At 35.9% G+C, this 18,782-nt stretch overlaps 1 protein-coding gene across 2 annotated transcripts in view; it reads right to left on the reverse strand.

The window, feature by feature from the left end:
• Nucleotides 1-5,570: 5,570 nt before the first annotated feature.
• The window catches only part of Olfm3 (olfactomedin 3), a 215,266-nt gene continuing 202,054 nt past the window's right edge, over nt 5,571-18,782 (reverse strand). The window contains exons 5-6 of one of the 2 annotated variants that reach the window (XM_021158019.2): nt 10,219-10,325; nt 5,571-9,023 (exon numbers count right to left, since the gene is read on the reverse strand). In XM_021158019.2, coding sequence (XP_021013678.1) covers nt 8,346-9,023; nt 10,219-10,325 — 785 coding nt within the window. In that variant the 3' untranslated portion in view covers nt 5,571-8,345. The remainder of the gene's footprint in view (nt 9,024-10,218; nt 10,326-18,782) is intronic. The other variant, XM_021158020.2, reaches the window with a different exon arrangement.

An 18,782-nucleotide genomic window follows, 5' to 3' on the forward strand; every position in this document is an offset into this window, starting at 1 on the left:
GGCAGCAATTCATAAAATCATTGGAGATGCCACTAGTTTTAGCCAAAGAGATGAGTATATCTGGTATTAAAGGAGAAGAGTAAAGACCATCAAACAAAAGGCACATCCATCGAAAGACATGACTAAGCAGAGATGTACAGATCAAGAGACTGAACTCAGTGAGATTTGAAAGTAGCAGATGAACCAAACGAATAAGGCAATTGTTCAGAATAAATATCTAGCACCAGCATTGATGTAACTATATTTTATCTTTTTATAAAAGTTTTAAATTTTAAATATAAAGTTTATATACTAAGAATATGAATTAATAGAGTTAATGGAGACAGAGAAAGAGACTACATGAATATTTTTCTCTTATACTCAGAGCATGGGTAGAAGAACCACAAGTTCTAGGCCATTTTTTTTTTGAGCTATTGGTGGAATCTACCTCCAAATCTTTCAGGTAAAAGTAAAGAAAGAAAATATATATTTTTAGTGGCTTAAAAACACTAATAGATACATCTCCTCAAGTCATTTGGGAGAGACAATGCAAAGCTAACCTAACTAGACTCAATGTTCTGCTTTTTTATTGTAGTTACTTTTTAATTTAATTTAATTTTTAAAATTTTCATTCAAATATAGTGTATATCAAGCATGTTATTTCTTTTCTTTTTCTGAAAATTTTCTGTCAATGAAAGGCATGACAATGAAAATGGTTTCTAATCCAAGGCAAATATTCAAACTTTTCCTTTTGCTGTTTCTGTTGCGTCAGCAGACAGGAAAGGAATTTGTATTTACATTGGACTGAGCTCATTGCTTCTGTTCTATTCCAGTCAGAGTCAAACCCCACTGCCAGAAGACTGCACTGGCATTTTAAGAGAATATTGTCAAGGTAGGACATGCTTCATAATAGAATTTCTTGGGTCCCCAAAGTTAGCTAGATTCTTTCAAAAATCTGAATCACAGAAATATAGTTAGATGTGGCCCAGATGTAATAAAATCACTGCTTAATTTTTAAAGGGAAAAATCATGAGATTTTTTTCTGAAGAAAATAACTCAATGCCAATATTATAATCCTGACTTCTTTTTAACAGAGAGCTAGTTGAAATTTTGAAAGGCTGTAAGAATTATCACAGAGAGTGCTTAATACACAGATATTTGATGAATTTGGGATTGAACTAGCATACTAGTAGCCTTTTGGACCTTATCTTTTATTGAGAATCTGGTGAAAATATAAACCTGCAAAAAAGACTATACAACCACAAATGCACATTAAGTTTGGTGTAGGTTGGGGATTCTCTGATATCTAATATGGGTTTTTTAACTCCAAGTTGAAAACTTCCCCAAACTAGTGTTTTCTGGAAGTAGTATGAATGCTGTTTGGCAATGCTTTAGGGACAGAAAGATAGAAGCTATGTTTTACTTGTATTGTGTGGTGGTATGCCATTCTTTGAATGCCTTTAAAGTGGAAATGTTTAAAAGCATATATCTCTAAAAATTATTGAAGTGTACGATGAAAGATTCTAGTCCATCTTTATCACATAGATCAAAATTTTTTTCATAGTACTTGACAAATCAGATTATATATTATATATATCAGATTGTATTATATATATTCAGTTTTTATATTATTAAAGGTTATTCTCACCAGAATATCAACTCATGAAGATCTATGTATCTGTTGGCAGCTATGCCCCTTGGTTTCAGAGTATCTATTATTAGCTTATAAATAAGTAATTCATTTACTAATTTTCATTCATTTCATATATATATGAATATGTATATATATGAATATATATATACGGTATATGTATGAACTCAGAGTTTTTGTAGAAATCTAGGACTCTACAATCAAAACCTGACTGTATATGTATTATTTCCTTTTAGTGGACATCTAGTATATTTAAACTAAAATGGCTAGTTTTTTCAATGAATTTTTATGAACTTTATGAGTTTATTCTGTATTTTCTAGGAAGTTCTTTCAACACAGAGTATTTACACATTTGAATTATAAGAAACAATATTTTAGTCATTTAAGAAAATAATTATCAGCCCTTCTTGTTATGCCTGGGCTATGGTAAGGAAGACTAATGTTTAACTCTATGTGTCTGAATCGTTTAATAGCAAACTTTTCATAGTACTGGCTTACTCTCTGTATGCGAATTCCTCCTCAGGAAATATGCTGCTTCATGTCTTTAATTAAGTCATTTAAATTATAAGCTAGCTATACCTACGACAGTTAACATCCATTCTTGATAAATTGCAATGTTATGATTTTATATCATTTCAGGCCTTGTGTAGTAACAGTGTATATTTGTAAAACTTATTTAGCATGAATGAGCAAATCTCCAAAGAGAACAAATTTTTGTTCTCAATAGTTGATTGTTTAGGAGAAAGGACTGAATCTAAATCAGATGAAAATGTCTCTAAGCTTGAATGTACCGATTAAATCAAATTATGTAGCATAAATTAAATATGTGTGGTAGATATGTCATCTTGGTATGTTAAATTAGGAAGAGAATTTTCAATTGGATAAATTGCATAAGCAATAGTATAGTTTTCTTCATTAATAGATTTTCATGAATGTAATACTTCTCAGCTATTAAGAACAAGGACATCCAGAGTTTTGCAGGCAAATGGATGAAGCTAGAAAATATCATCCTGAGTGAGGTAACTCAGACCCCAAAGGACATGCATGATATGTACTCATTAATAAGTAGATATTAGACAAAAACAAAGTAAAACAACAACAACAAAACAGATATAAGACAACGTAAGATATAGTCTACAGAATTCAAACGGGACACCATACTGAAAGACCCAAGTGAGGATGCCTCAGTCCTACTTAGGAGGGAGAAGAAAGCAACCACAAGGGGGAAGGGAAGGAACTGGGAGAAAAGGGGGACAGGTGTGCGGGGGGGGGGGGGGGAAGAGGGAAACAAGATCTGGTGTTGTGTGAGGGAAAAGGATTGAAGTCCTGAGGGTCAGCAGAAAGAATGAAAACAGTCAACCTTGAAAAGTAGGATGTTTGGGGGACCCTCCAGAATGTACCAGAGACATGGGAGGTGAAAGACTCTCAGGACTCAAAGGGAGGGACCTTAGATGACATGCCCTACAGTGGGTGGAGGGAACTTGTAAAGCCCACCTCCAGCAGAAAGACAGGGTATCCAGTGAAGGATAGGGTTCCCATCCCACAAGTCAAAACTCATAATTGTTTCTGTCTGAAAGAAGTGCAGGAATGGAAATGGAGAACCTGAGGAAGAGAAGATCCAGGGACAGGCCCAAAGTGGGATCCAGCTCAAGGGGAGGCCCCAAGGCCTGACATGATTACTGAGAATATGGAGCGCTCACTAAAAGGGACCCATCTTGGCTGTCCTTCAAAAGACCCAAGAAGCATCTGAAAGAGTCAGATGCAGAAATTTGCACCCAACCAATGGACAGAAGCTGCTAATCCCCATGGTTGAATTAGGGAAAGCTGGAAGAAGCTGAGGAGGAGGGCAACCCTGTAGAAGGACCAGCAGTCTCAATTAACCTGGACCCCTGAGATCTCTCAGACACTGGACAACCCACCAGACAACATACACCGGCTGATATGAGGCCCCCAACACATATACAGCAGAGGACTGCTGGGTCGGGGTTTAATCAGAGAAGATGCACCTAACCCTCAAGAAACTGCAGACCTAGGGAGTTTAGAGTTCTGATGGGGTGGGAGGTGGTAGCATCCTTCTGGAGCCAGGGGCACAGGGAGGTGGTAATGGATGTGGGTCAGTAGGAGAGTGAACCAGGAGGGGAATAAAATCTGGAGTGTAAATAAATAAAAAAAGGAATATAAAAAATTACAGTTCTCTAGAAAAATAATGTAAAGGTTATAATGACATTTTTTTTTCTAGAATCTGACTTTAAAATAATCATGTGTCTATATATGTGTGTTTATGTGCATTTGAGTTCAGGTTCCCATGGATGCCAAAGGTGCTAGATTGTTTGAAGCTAGCTCTAGGTTTTGTGAGTTGTCAAGCTTTATACATAGAACTAGGTTCTTGGAAGAGCAGTAAGTGCTCTTAACTGTTGATCCATCTCTAGCCGCTAAACATTTATATTTTCAAGTATATTTTAAACCATTGAAAAGGTCATAGTTTATTCAATCCCAAATATTCTCCGTAGACCATGTTAATGAGAATATATTGGCTCACCATTTTGTGGTAAATTAAGTAGAATTCAATAAAACAAAAACATAACATGATCTTGATTTCAGTAAAGATAGTTTATTGAATTAAAAATAAGTGGTTTTTATTTTTTCTCTACCTCCCTCCCCCTCCCCCTCTTTCTTTCTTTCTTTCTTTCTTTCTTTCTTTCTTTCTTTCTTTCTTTCTTTCTTTCTTTCTTTCTTTCTTTCTTTCTTTCTTTCTTTGCTGAGACAGGGTCACACTATGTAGTTCTGGCTGTCCTAGAATTCACTATGTGTAGACATAGACCAGGGAAGGCTCAAATCAGAGATCTTCCTGTCTCTGCCTCCTGAGTACTAAGATTAAAGTTATGTGTCAATTCACTTGGCTGAATCTGTGTTTTTATGTTACCATTTCTAACTATAATAGATCAAAAATTGATTTCATAGTATCTGTACTTAATTCATGTGCCCCACTTGTGGTCCTACCTAAAATAATATACTATATTGCATTTCTTTTTTTTTAACTTAATTTTATTTGTAATTCATTTTTTACACTCCATATTCCCCTCCCCACCCCTACCCATCCACCCTCCAACTGCTCCACAACCATACCTTCTCCCTACCCCACCTCATCTCCAATTGGATGCCCCCATCCCCCACTTCACCTTACTTCTAAACTCCCTGGGGCCTCCAGTCTCTTGGGGGTTAGATGCTTCATCTGAATGAACACAGACCTGGAAGTCCTCTACTGTATGTGTGTTAGGGACCTCATATCAGCTTGTGTATGCTGTCTGTTTGGTGGTCCAGTGTTTGAAAAACTGTGGGGGTCCAAATTAATTAAGACTGCTGGTTCTCCTACAGAATTGCCCTTCTCAGCTTCTTTCAGCCTTCCCTAATTCAACAACCTGGGTCAGCTACTATATAGCATTTCTTATGGTCTATGTTTGAGATGATGGAGAAGTTGACATTAACACTTAGTGTTGTCTGATAATGTCATAGAAACTCAATTTGTAGGTGTGATAAAGGATATGATTATACTTCTTTAGCAACATGACATTTTTGATTCTTCTTTTCAAAGTATCCTATTTCTGTAAGGCTTGGCCTTTTAAAACTGCAATGGCTATATTTTTCATAGTTGCTTTAACTTGAAGATATATATTTTTTATTTTTCTCCCAAATGTATTCTTATATAAAATTTACAAAACAAAAAGTTGGTGATCTGAGAATTAAGAGTTAGTGATGATTTAAAATCAAAAGTTTTCTTTTAGAAAATTCAAACTTCAGAACTAGTATATGTAAAATTCATTTACAAAGGAGTATTTTTATAATAAAAATATTACTTTTTATAATAAAACTTTATTTTCATGGTAATACATTTTTAATTTTATATGGTTATATTTCAGTAGCAATCACTCTGATTGTAAAAGTTCTACTCAGAAATTTGGCAGTGACTTTCAAACATGAAGAGATGGCTGTGTTTTTCTAATTGTGGTAAACATCAATAAGAAGTTAATATATTTCTGAAGTTTTCATCACTGAGAGTGCTGTCAATTATAAAGAAATGAAACTGCAATGAAGGTAGCAATCTGGGCGTCTAGATTTATGATAATGCATGACTAATCACTCACTCTCTCTGCATACACAGCATTTGTTCTTTCTTTCTCTTTTATTTCTACAAAATGTTAATGCACTGGAAGATTGCCATTTTCTGAACCTGTAGATTTAAGTTTAGATACAAGTAATAAGTCTTGTGACTTAAGTTCCATAAATATGAATTACACACCAACACAACCCAACTGCAAGCATACTGTTTGAATGACATGGAAGTATTTTAATGATCTGATTAATCTAGAAAATACCAGTTACATCGTTCACTTAGGATGGTGGTTTTCTGAGAATAGACTTCTGCACTCCTTAGATTCTATGGATGATTTTAAGATACTCACTATTTTCCTCATAAAATTACTTTATTTGCTGGAAATTAAAAAGGAAACAGTGATTAAATTCTTATTTATTTCAGGCACAAAACTGAACATAATTTATTAAGGAAAATGCTCATAAACTGTTAGTGTTTAATGCAAGTCATATTTTTAAAGCTCATGTTACCCCACTTCTAGTGACAATAAAATCTTAGCTTCTCTAGCAGCACATACACTATAAATAGATAGGGCAATGAAACCATACATATAAAACAACAGGGCTCTGTACAAGGCGCACACCTCACAAAAAAGCCATGATCATCCATATTTTGAATGTATGTGATACCACATAGCATGTCTTAAAAACAAGAAGTGTTCCTATTAGAGTTTGTCTACCTAAAAATTGATTCATTTCTAAAACTGACATGATTTTTTAACCTTATACAAATTGTTATACGAAGTATGAACTGCTTGCTTTTGTGATATGTGTAGTATGACAAATGAATTTTCTAAATTTTCTAACTCTCACTTGTAGCCTAGAGCTTACATGAACTTTTGGTAAGAGAAGAAAACATCATTATAAAAAGATGCAGTGTTCCCATTAGATCATGCTTAACTTTTGTTGACAAAAAAACAAAACAAGATCAACAACAACAAAATCCAAAAAACAAAATACCTGCTCATTCATTCTTGAATTTCAAAATTATAGTAATTAGATTCTCCAGTTTGATAGTATGGTAGTTGAGAATGACCCTTCACTTGCAGAACTTAAAATGAATTACTCTAAATATCAGTATCTTTTTATAGAGTGCTGTGTCTGCATTATCATCTGCTTATTTTAAAATTGTGGTATTTTGTATGCATGTGAGACAAAAATTGCAATTTAAGTTATGTCATTCACTTTAGAATATATTTTTAAAAATTTAGTTTCCATGAAGGTGCCTTAGTAGAATTCCTTTTAACATAGGGAAATTACTTCTAACCTCATTGACACGTTCATAAGTTGTTGATTATAACTTCTGTGGAATTAGTAACACAAATGTTATCAAAGTTTTGGCTTTCAGTTTCTTTAATTTTGCACACACAGTGAGGCAAGTTCTCAGGGGATTGAATTCTCATTTAATTTTCTGAATTGGTTATTTATACACTTGAAACAAAAATAACTCCCAATTCTTTTCATAGTTTTCTTTTATACAAGCTTGCCAATAACTCTCCAGGGTTTATAATTTTAATATAGAAAGTATTGAATAAATTTCCTCTTTTTAATAATCTTCATGTGCTTCATATTGTATAAGAAATGACATTATTGAAAGTTGTATGTAAAATATGTTAAAATACTAATATATATGTATGGAACTAATACTAATAATGATAAGCAAATAGAATCATGTCGAGTCTTTATAACACAGTGACACATTTTACAAAGAATTATATGAATTCTTTCAAGAAACAGGGTATCACTACATTGAACTGGTGTTCAAATCCAGAGCCAATGGTAGAGTGCGGGATAAAACAAAGGTTGTATATATATTATCTAATACTTTTTTAAATTTTTTTGTAGTGCTTATGAGAAGGGGCAAGTCAAGATAATCTTTCTCAACCAGACTTGAGAACTGACTTGAGTAATTACTGAGATTAAATTTTAGTGCACTTTATAAAAAATATGACTTTCACAGAAGTGAAGGAATACAATATATGATGGTGGTTACAAGGGTAGAAATATGTATTGCCAGGAAAATGTGAGCAAGAGATTTAGAAATGACTGCACAGCACCTCATCAGAGAATGTGGTAAGAGTAACATGATTGATAGTTTTTCCCATATAAATAAAATCTCTAAATCTTCTTGTAGAAATAAATGGGGGGAAAGTGCTTTTCTTTTACCTTAATTTCTATGAAAATATTTCTTGATGTAGACCAAGAGACAGTAAAAATAATGACAGTTAAAAAGGTAAGACATTCATGCATTTAAGCCACCATTAATCTGATTCTAATACAAGGCAGGTCATTAATCTTTTGCAAAACTATGATTCTGGCCACTTAAACTCTTTTTAGTGCTTTTCATGAAAAGGGCATGATAGGCCCTGTAAATTTGGGATTTAAGGTGTATTTCCAACACACTAACTTAGACAAACACTTTTTGAAACTCCAAATATACAATAAAATCCTTTGCTTTGGAGAAATGATGACAAGCCAATCATGGAGAAAAAAAAATAAACACAGACAGGGTCCTATAAAGTTTATCATAAATGACAGGGTAGAGAGATGAAAACATGACATTTGCCTATGTGTCATCTTCAGTCTTAATGATGTGGAACAGGGTAACATTGAAGAGGACCTGGTGGCCATTGTTCCAGGCATAAAGAGCTCTATCTCTTGCATTGTAGTCAAGCATAGATATGTGAAAGTATTGGTTATGGAAGGGGATGTCCGTGTACTCATATGTGGACGTTTTTGTGGAATAGGAATAATACACTTTGGCTCCTGTTAAGTGGGAATTGGTGACGTAAAGAGTCCCACAGATCATGAAGGATTCCCCTGCACTTCTCTTGGGATAGCCAGTGCTCCAGCTTTTCATCACCTCCAAGGTATCTTGATTAAGCTGGCTGATGACAATATTGCCTGCATTCTGGTTAGTTGCATATACAGCCCACAAACCAATTTCATCAGCCATTAGGTCAATGTCAGAGAATCCACCCCATGTATAGGGGTACACATTGTGAAAACCAGCGTACTCCAGGCTTCTTTGGGCTAGCACTCTCCCTAAGTCAAAGCTGTACTTGATGATAATATTACTCTGATATTTGTTAAAATAGAGAGAGCCATTGTAGACAACATGGTTAGTTCCTGCCCACTTGAAAGGGAGGTTGTATGTCCTTGATTCAGCTCCACTCACAAAGTCTGCAATGGACTTGTATTCACGAACTATTTTATTGTTGGTATAACTGTCCATATACCAGACCTGAAAATAAAGAAGAAGAAGAAGAGAGAAAGAGAAACAAATGGAATGATTAAGTCCTGGACATGTATAAAAATTTCAAAACAAAGACAGTTACAGTCAAAGTTTCAAGTACTGGATGTCAAATATTCTTACTGGGAAGCCATTGAAATATCATAGCATATGGGCCTTTGTAAGGGTATTTGTAAGGAGGCAAATGGCCCAATATATAAGGATGCTATCTGCCATGAATGACAAGATGAGTTGCATCTTTAGAAACTGAATGATTGAAATCAAGAATCACAGAGTCCTCTGACCTCCATCTGTTTGTGAACATACAAACATGCACAAATATATCTCTTAGAAAATGACATTTGTTTCGAAAAGAAATCACTGAATTTACTACCTTCAAATTAATTTGTTTTGCTTTATTTTCTGTCTAGTTCACACCTATTGCTGAGTATTCCCAGCATGTATTTGAAAGAACATCTTCTGATGTAGCCATATGATCAATGACAACTGTAAGGTATTATCTTTATCCTGAACCTTGCCTTACAAAAATGTCTAATTTATTTTACATGCCCAACTTATGTTTACTTTCTAGTTGTCCCAACCATCAACTAACAGTTATTCACTTAATTATGTTGTAGGCTTTAGTAAAACCAATGTATTACTTTAATAGCAAATCTTAATAGGACTATAAAGAATTTTAATTCATAATGAATTCATTAGTAAGTATAAATATATCAGTTCCTATTATATTTAATTCCATAATTACAGGTATTGTCAACCAAAAAAATTCCCTCACTATTTTAAGTGTGTTTCTTTTACAATTGTCTCTAGCAGTATATTGTTTTACATAATGAACTGGTTCACTACACAGTGCTTTTTAAAAAAAATCTAAAGATCATATTTCTTGTGGAATATTCAGGGAATTTTATATGCTTGTGATTTCTGTTTCAAGCATGAAACAAGAAGTATTCAGTGATAATCAGGCTAGACTACATTGAAGAATTTTAAGAGGAACATATCTCTAAACTAAGTTTGTTTCACACCTTAGATATATTAGCAGTTCTAGCTGGAAAATATCAAGAAATAATATGCTTTACATCAGAACCTATATCAGGAAGCAAAAAAAAAAAAAAAAAAAAAAGCTTGCGGGGAAAATAGTACAAATGAAACCTAATTGTAAGCAAAAGTATTTGTAGAAGCAACATACTCTGTTATTCTTTTCAGATGCTAAAGGATCCGTCATCCAAGCACCAAATCGAGTTCCAGATGTCTTGACTGTGATAGGGCCTGTGATTTTCATCAATTTGCCACATGCTGAAATAAGAGGAGCATAAACATGTTGGTTGAACACAGCCAATGAGTCTAATACACAAACTCAGACGAAAGCAAAGGGGGGAGGGATAGAAAGCAAAGTAAATCCATGAAATTCGTACACATATTCTGAGTGAATGAGCACTGTGTTGGTTTTAATGTATTTAATCCCTAAAGGGGGCATGGCTTGTAATGTTAATGCTCTAAGTGTAAGGATAGTAAAAATTAATATATTATTTACTGAAAATATATTCTTCTCTTGTACAACACAAACCAACCAGTTTCCTCTCCCTCTGCTTCTCTAAGTTCCTTCCACCTCCCTCTTCCCCAGATCCACTCCCTCTCTTTCCACTGAGAAAAGAGCAGGCCTCCATGAGACAACAACCAAACACACAAAAAAATGAGATACAATAAGACAAAGCAAAAATCCTCATATCAAGGCTGGTCAAGGCAAGCCAATGGGAGGAAAAACAACCTGGGAGCAGACAAAGGAGATTCACATAGACACTCCCACTGATAGGAGTCCTGTGCATTTGATTATCAGATATCCACAGCGTTCTGCTTCTCTTATATTTTATTGTCATGGAAAGTATACAAGCTAGACAGAACTATGAAGCCTGATTTTTAGTTAGTTTGATTAATGAACACATCCATTGAAATATATCCTTACAAAACATTAGGACTGAAAATTCACTGAAAGGTATAGAGTTATGAGGTATCTACTATAGAGATATAAGGGCATGAGTGAGCAGTCAAGAGCATGCATAGAGCAAAACATTAAATCTCAGGACCACAGATTCCAAGAGAACACATAATGAAAGTTTCCAGAATCCAACATATAATGAAAAGCACTATTTTCATTAAGAAAGTATGTGTGTATGTAATGTGTGTATGTAATGTATGTGTGTATGCATAATAATATTTTATACATGTATGTAACCAGTTTTGCTGTAAATAATTCTTTAAAATAGCTAAGGATGATGAATGCCAGAACCAAAACCAAAGGGTGAGCAACTTCTGAGGAGACAGAGCATCAAGTGAGGGATGGGGTTGCCATCCCACAGTCAAAACTCTGACCCATAATTGTTCCTGTTTGAAAGAACTACATGGATGCAAATGGAGAGGAGCCTGAGGAAAAGAAGGTCCAGGGACAGGCCCAAAGTAGGATCCAGCTCAAGGGGAGGCCCAAGACCTGACAGTATTACGGAAGCCACGGAGCACTCACAAAAAAGGGACCTAGCATGACTACCATCAGAAAGACCCAACAAGCAGCTGATAGAGTCAGATGCAGAAATTTGCACCCAACCAATGGACAGAAGCTGCTAATTCCCATGGTTGAATTAGGGAAAGCTGGAAGAAGCTGAGGAGGAGGGCAACCCTGTAGGAGGACCAGCAGTCTCAATTAACCTGGACCCCTGAGATCTCTCAGACACTAAAACACCAACCAGGCAGCATACACCTGCTGATATGAGGCCCCCAACACATATACAGCAGAAGACTGCTGGGACTGGGTTTAGTAAGAGAAGATGCACCTAACCTTCAAGAGACTTCTAAACTTGGGAGTTTAGAAGTCTGGTGGGGTGGGGGTGAGGGAGTGGAGACATGCTCATGGAGACAGGGGGGCTAGATGTGGGACAGTCAGAGGGTGAAACTTGAGAGAAATAAAATCTGGAGTTTAATATTTTTTTAAAAAGTCATTTATCTTATGTATATTTAAAAACAATTTGCCTACAAATGTGCATCTTTGATCTAAACAAGGTAATAACATTCCTGTCCATTTATTCTTTTTTCTTTATATTTTCTCTTGGCCTTATTTTATATTTTTTTTCTATCTTCCTCTGGCTAGTATAAAAATTAAGTGTCTAGGTCATTACTGCTGGTTCCTGTATATTTGGAGAAAGAAGAAATATTCAAGACAAATCATGAACAAAAGCAATCTAGCTTGCACCTTATTTTGTCTCCTATTTCTCCCTATGTTTTCCTCAGAAATAATTTGTAATTGGCAGGATACCAAGCTGAATAGTCAGGAAGATGGTGACTGAGAACATGTTCTTCTTTGTTATTGAAACAGTAACTACACATTCTGGAATCCCAGCTATTTCATGCTACCTGAATTTAAATTTTTTTTTTAATTTTCTTTGAAAGGAATTAGATTTGGTGACATATTTACATAATTTACAAATTTCTTTGAATTGTTTTACAGATTCTTGAGAGACAGACAATCAAGACTGGGCTAGTGGTTCAATAGACTCTTTGCCATTATCTATCTCTTTCTTTCTTTCTTTCTTTCTTTCTTTCTTTCTTTCTTTCTTTCTTTCTTTCTTTCTATCTATCTATCTATCTATCTATCTATCTATCTATCTATCTATCTATCTATCTATCTAAATATCTATCATCATTTCTCTCCCTCTCTATTATCCATCCATTCATCCATCCATCCATCCATCCATCCATCCATCAGTCTGTCACCTATAGCTTGAGTATTAAGCCTGTTTGAAGTAAGGCAGTTCAACTTATTATAAATACATGAAAACATATGAGCAAAATAGAATCCATCTGGATTAGAAAGACGTTAATGTATTTTGAATGGACTGAGTTGAGTAGATGATATAAATACATGGTATGTAAAAGTGTTGATGACACACATAAACATTTATAAATAAACAGATGACATTACCCAAAAAATTTCCAGTGTACATAGATTGAAATGAAAAGACATTCCCCTCTCTAATTAAACCACAGCACAATATATGTGTTTAGGTTTTTATGTGAAAGATGAGAACTTATTCTTGATTAAAATGATGGACTGATGTCTCCTTTTATCTCCTCTATTTTCTGATTTTGGTAAAATTACAGTGAAGAAACTTAGCAATAAAAGTATGTTTTAAATACTAAAGACAAGGAAAAGTATACAAAGAACTACTTGTAAAAAGCTTCAATAAATTTCCCAAAGCCAGAGATGATGGAGAGGGGTCATGAGACATTTGAACTAAGATGTGACAGCTTGTAGAAAGCAGCAATGGCTAAAGAAGGAGGGGCAGTACCTTGAAGAAGTGAACTATGGACTCACAGTAGTATGGAGAGAGAACATTAGAGTGTTCTAATAAACTGAATGCATGTGCAGAACTTGATGCATGTTAAGGCTAATTGATCTTATTTTCTTCCCTAGATGTTGGTCTCTAAAAACAGGTCAACATATACGCAAAACTGTGTGCTAGTTACCCTAAAAGATTTAAAGTGGATAATGTATATTTTGGAGGCTTGGCACAAGCTCCTCCTGTTTAATAACATAGCCTTTCTGCCTGTTATTCATAGAAAGAAGTCCCAAGCTCTATGTAAATACTCCAAGTGGCCAAGTAGATTATTGCTCAAAATTGTAAAATTAGAGAATAACACATATAGTTTTAAAATTGTGGTTAAAACAATTCTGATTTAAAAAAAAAAGAAGAAGAATCCAGAAAGCAGATGGGTCTCCCTTTTTCCTTTAGACACTTTGAGCCTGAGAATTTGGACAGTGAAAGATTCATTTGGAAATGAAAACTATGATTACATTTAAAAAAAAGACAGAAGATTGAAAAAAAGAGGGAGGTGAAACAGAAAATATTGATTTCAATGTTTAAGTAAGGTTTTTAGAATAAGAAGGGACAGAAGACCAAAAGAAATCATCTGTATTATGTAACAGAATTACTGTGAAATACAGGATGGCTAAAAACAAAGTGAAACTGAAGATTTCCAAGGTATTTAAACTGCTTTTATGTAAAAAAGTAAGAATTAGATTGGAATCAAGCTTTTTAGCACCATGCTGGATAATGGAATGCAAAAAAGCATCTATGCCTCTGTATTGAACAAGAAAACAACAACAACAACAAAAAGGACAACATAGGATCTTTTCTGATGTGTAAATATTCCAGAAGCATATTTGCTGTGTAATTTTCTTAAGAAATTTCTTGAGGATTTCTTGCAGGGAACAAGTTAGTAACTCAACAGAGGCAGACATGAGACCAGTAAAGCAATGACTTCTTATATAATGAGAACTGAGCAGGAGACTTTGAGAAATAAACAGCTCTAAGGGGAAGGTCTCTCAAAAGCTTTGTGGAAATATAAATTAATACAGCCATCATGGAAATGAAAAATATTTTTACAGTCTGGCTTGGAATTCACTATGTGATCTTGAACTGAGAGATCCCATGGCTCTTTTTCCCCAAGTCTGGCATTAATGATGTGCACCATCCCATCTGGGCTTACTGATTATTCCATTTAATAGCACAGATATTATGGTTCTAGATTTAGAAAGGAAGAAATTATATAACACAGCTTCCAGGGAAGAATATAACGTGATCATAATATTGGAACCATTCACATTTAATGTAAAAAATTTACTCGACCGGTACTCTTAACTATTCTCTAATTATAGAAAAGACAAAATTACCCAGACCCAAAAGGACATACCTGGTATGTACTCACTTAAGTGGATATTAGGTAAAAAGTACAGAATACATACACTACAATCCACAAGCCCAAAGAAGCTAAATAACAAAATGGCCAGTGGTAGACTCTTGACTTTCACTTAGAAGGGGAAATAAAAACATCATTGGAGGTGGATGAAGGGAGTGACCTGGGTGAGGGAGGAGATGGGGAGGGCCATGTGAATGGGTAGCAATTAGAAAAGAGCTTGGGAGAGAGGGCCTGCAGAATGGATGAAAATCAGCAGCTGGGAGGTATTGGCATCACTAGGACATGCCAGAGACCTGGGACTGGGGAGCCTTCAGGGAATCCATGAGGGTAAATCTAGGTGAGACTCCTAGTAGTGGGGGATATGGAGCCAGAAATGGCCACATCCTGGCAGGACTCCCTTCCAGTGGAGGAATAAAGACACCAACATCACACAAAACTTTCTCCCCAAAATTTGTCCTGCCTACAAGAAGTGAAGGGACTTACTATAAGAGCAGACACTGAGGGAATGGCCACCAAATGGCTGGCCCAACGTAAAACCCATCCAAGGACAAGAACCAATCCCTGAAACTATTAATGGATGGTATTCTGTTATGCTTACAGACAGGAGCCTAGCATAACTACCCTCTGAGAGGCTACACCCAGCAGCTGATGGAAACAGATGCAAAGACTCACAGCAAACATTGGACACAGCTCAGGGAATCCTATGGAAGATTTGGGGGAAGGATTAAAGGACCTGCAGGGATAGGGACTTCACAGGAAGACCAATAGGGTCAACTAACTTGGATGCTTGGGGGCTCCCAAAGATTGAACCATCAACTAAAAAGCACACATTTGTTGGGCCTAGGCCCTTGCACATGTGTAGCAGATGTGCAGCTTTGCCTTCATGCGGGTACCCCAAGAACTGGAGCAGGGGCTGTCTCTGCTACCTGCCCGTGGATCCTGTTTCCCTAACCATGCTGTCTTGTCTGGCTTCAGTGGAAGAGGATATGTCTAATCCTGCAGTGACCTGATATATTTGGGTGGGTTGGTATCCTGGGGGAGTTGGGGAGGAGGGTTGGGAGGATTGGTTGTGTGAAGCTGGGACTGGGAGGAGAAGGGAATGCTATGATTGGGATGTAATCGAAGAAAAACAAAGCAAGGAAACAAAAATCCAAACAAACAACCAAAACCAAAACAGAGTCAAACAAACAAACAAACAAACAAACAAACAAACAAACAAAACAAGCTGTGAGGTCCAGGGTTACATGATTTGGGCAATTTCTTGGTGCAGCCACTAAGCCAGCAACAAGCACTTGCTTTTCACTGTTAAAATAAATAAATAAAAATATAAAAATTTCCCAAATAAAGATGAAAACATCTGAGTCTTAAAAGTATAAGTACTTTGATTTTTAATCAATATCTGTGAGTTGCCATAAAGCATACAAGATAGAGATATATTTTTAAAAAAGCTCAAGCAGATGTTATCTAAATTTTCAGTTACTAGAACAGGAACTCATTAAATAATGTCTATGATTGATTTTCAAACGTAGAAAATAAACATATTATTCAAAATGCTAATTTAACCAATCTAAAACCCTAAAATTAAACTGTTAAATTTGTTAAACTCAGGATAGAAAAGCTCAAAGAGAATGCTGGTTTCCATCCTAAGCCCTTTAAATTTTTAAGCATACTATTTTTGCCACATGTGCATATTTAAATTGCCATTTAAAATGTTAAAGTAGGTGCAAAAACCCTATAGACACTAAGTTTGAAAAGTTAAAAAATGCACTTATATACTCCCTGTTGAAAGACCATTTCTAGGTTTTATGTGCCATGCAATGCTAGGAAATGGATAGAAAGAAAAAGAAAGGGTTACAGACTGAAGAAACAAACTTGTGAATAGCCTGCATTTTAATATTTTGAATCCTGCAAGGCTTAAACTGAAATTGAATGTTTTAAACTTCCAGCTCCATTTTACAGTTGACTTAGCAAGTTCTCTGACTTTACCTCTATAAACTTCAAGGAATAAGAATACTGTGAATTGTAACATTTATCCATATATTTTCTATAACAACAAATTTAATCTTTTTTTCCTTTTTAAGAGACAAAAAATGGAAAGGTATAGCAGAAGGGGAGAGGCACAGATGGAGATGGAGAATATACTGGAGGAGAGGGAGGTATATAAATAGATTAAGATTGTTTCAAAAGTATTAAGGATTGTATTATTTTATATTAACTACGTTTACATATAATACACATAAATGCATGTGCATCCATACACACACAGCTTAAATAAAGTTCTGCTATACATAACAAAAACCCAGCACCAGGTATGAGAATCTAGGAGCTTCCCAAAACAGTACAGGGTTTTATGGCTTTCTTTGATTTCCTCTTCCAGGTTGATGGTAGATTTCTATTGCTGGAGATATGACGCAGTGATTGGAAATATTTGAGCTGAGTATTACCTGAAAGCGTCTTCCCTCAGGAGCAGTTTTTATAGAATCAGAAGTGGTATGCAAACTACCAATGGAGAGGAGCAATAAATTGTCCTATATAGATGATATTTATGAATATCAACAGTAATTAGCATAGTAACATATTCCCAAATGTGCCATATCTTGATGATAACCAGCAGGTCTCTAACTCCATGCAAGGCCTACTCAATAGGAAGGAAAGTATGCTTGGTACCAGAAACCTAGCCAATACCTGGGGCTACTGAGGCTATAGATTTTACTAAAGAACTGACTACTGTTGCTTTACTAGACCAGCTTAATGACTAACTGCTTCTAAAACACTAAAACATTTATTCACAGGTTAAAGATAGCTTTCACCCCCATCAAGGAAGCACTATTATCTATAGGGAGCATAAAGAGACCATTACAGAAAACCAACCTGGGTGGGAACATGATCAGTGATTGTTGGGGTTGGGGGAGGGGCAAGGACTGAAGCCCTGAGGGCCAGCAGAAAGAATGAAAACAGTCAACCTCAGGAGATAGGAAGTTGGGGGACTCTATAGAATATACCAGAGACCTGGGAGGTGAGAGACTCTCAGGACTCAAAGGGAGGGACCTTAGATGAAATGCCCTACAGTGGGAATAGGGAAATTATAGAATCCACCTCCAGTAGAAAGGCAGGGCATCAGTGGAAGGATGGGGTTTCCATCCCACAGTCAAAACTCTGACCCAGAATTGTTCCTGTCTGAAAGATCTGAAGGAACAAAAATGGAGAAGAGCATGAGGAAAAGGAGGTCCAGTGACAGAACCAAATAGGAATCCAGCTCAGGGGGAGCCCCAAGGCTTGACACCATTACTAATTCTATGGTGTGCTTACAAACAGGGGCCTATAATGACTGCCTTCTGAAAGGTCCATCAAGCAGCTGAAAGGGTCAGATGCAGATATTTTTTACCCAACCAATTGACAAAAGCTGGTAAACCCTGTGGTTGAATTAGGGAAAAGCTAGAAGAAGCTGAGGAGGAGGGCGGCCTTATAGAAAGACCAGCACTCTCAACTAACCTGGACCCCTGGGATCTCTCATACACTGAGCCACCAACCAGGTAGCATACACCAACTGATATGAGTCCCCTAACACATGTAGAGCAGAGGACTGCCAGTTCTGGACTCAGTCAGAGAAGATGCACCTAACCCTCGGGAGAATTGAGGCACCAAGGAGTGGGGAGGTCTACTGGGGTGTAGAGGTGGGGACATCCTCGTGGGGACATCCTCATGGAGACGGGGCGGGGTTGAATGTGGAACAGTAGGAGGATAGGCCAGGGCGGGGATAAATACTGGACTGTAAAAATAGATTAAAGAATAAATTAAATTAAAAAATGTTAAAAAGCAAAAAACAACACAAGTCATGAACTACAGCTCCTGAAATCTCTTTGTTGTGTCCTAGTCTTTGAAGAAGAAATGAATTTCATAGGACTACTATATTTTTTAAATTGATAGCTAAACATTTTCATATAGAACCTTGAAACAACTTGAAAATCTTAGTATACATTTATAATTTTATATAGATGCTGAACT

The sequence above is a fragment of the Mus caroli genome, unplaced genomic scaffold (assembly GCF_978045245.1).
Source record: "Mus caroli unplaced genomic scaffold, Mus_caroli_1 scaffold_3, whole genome shotgun sequence".
Taxonomy (NCBI): Eukaryota; Metazoa; Chordata; class Mammalia; order Rodentia; family Muridae; genus Mus; species Mus caroli.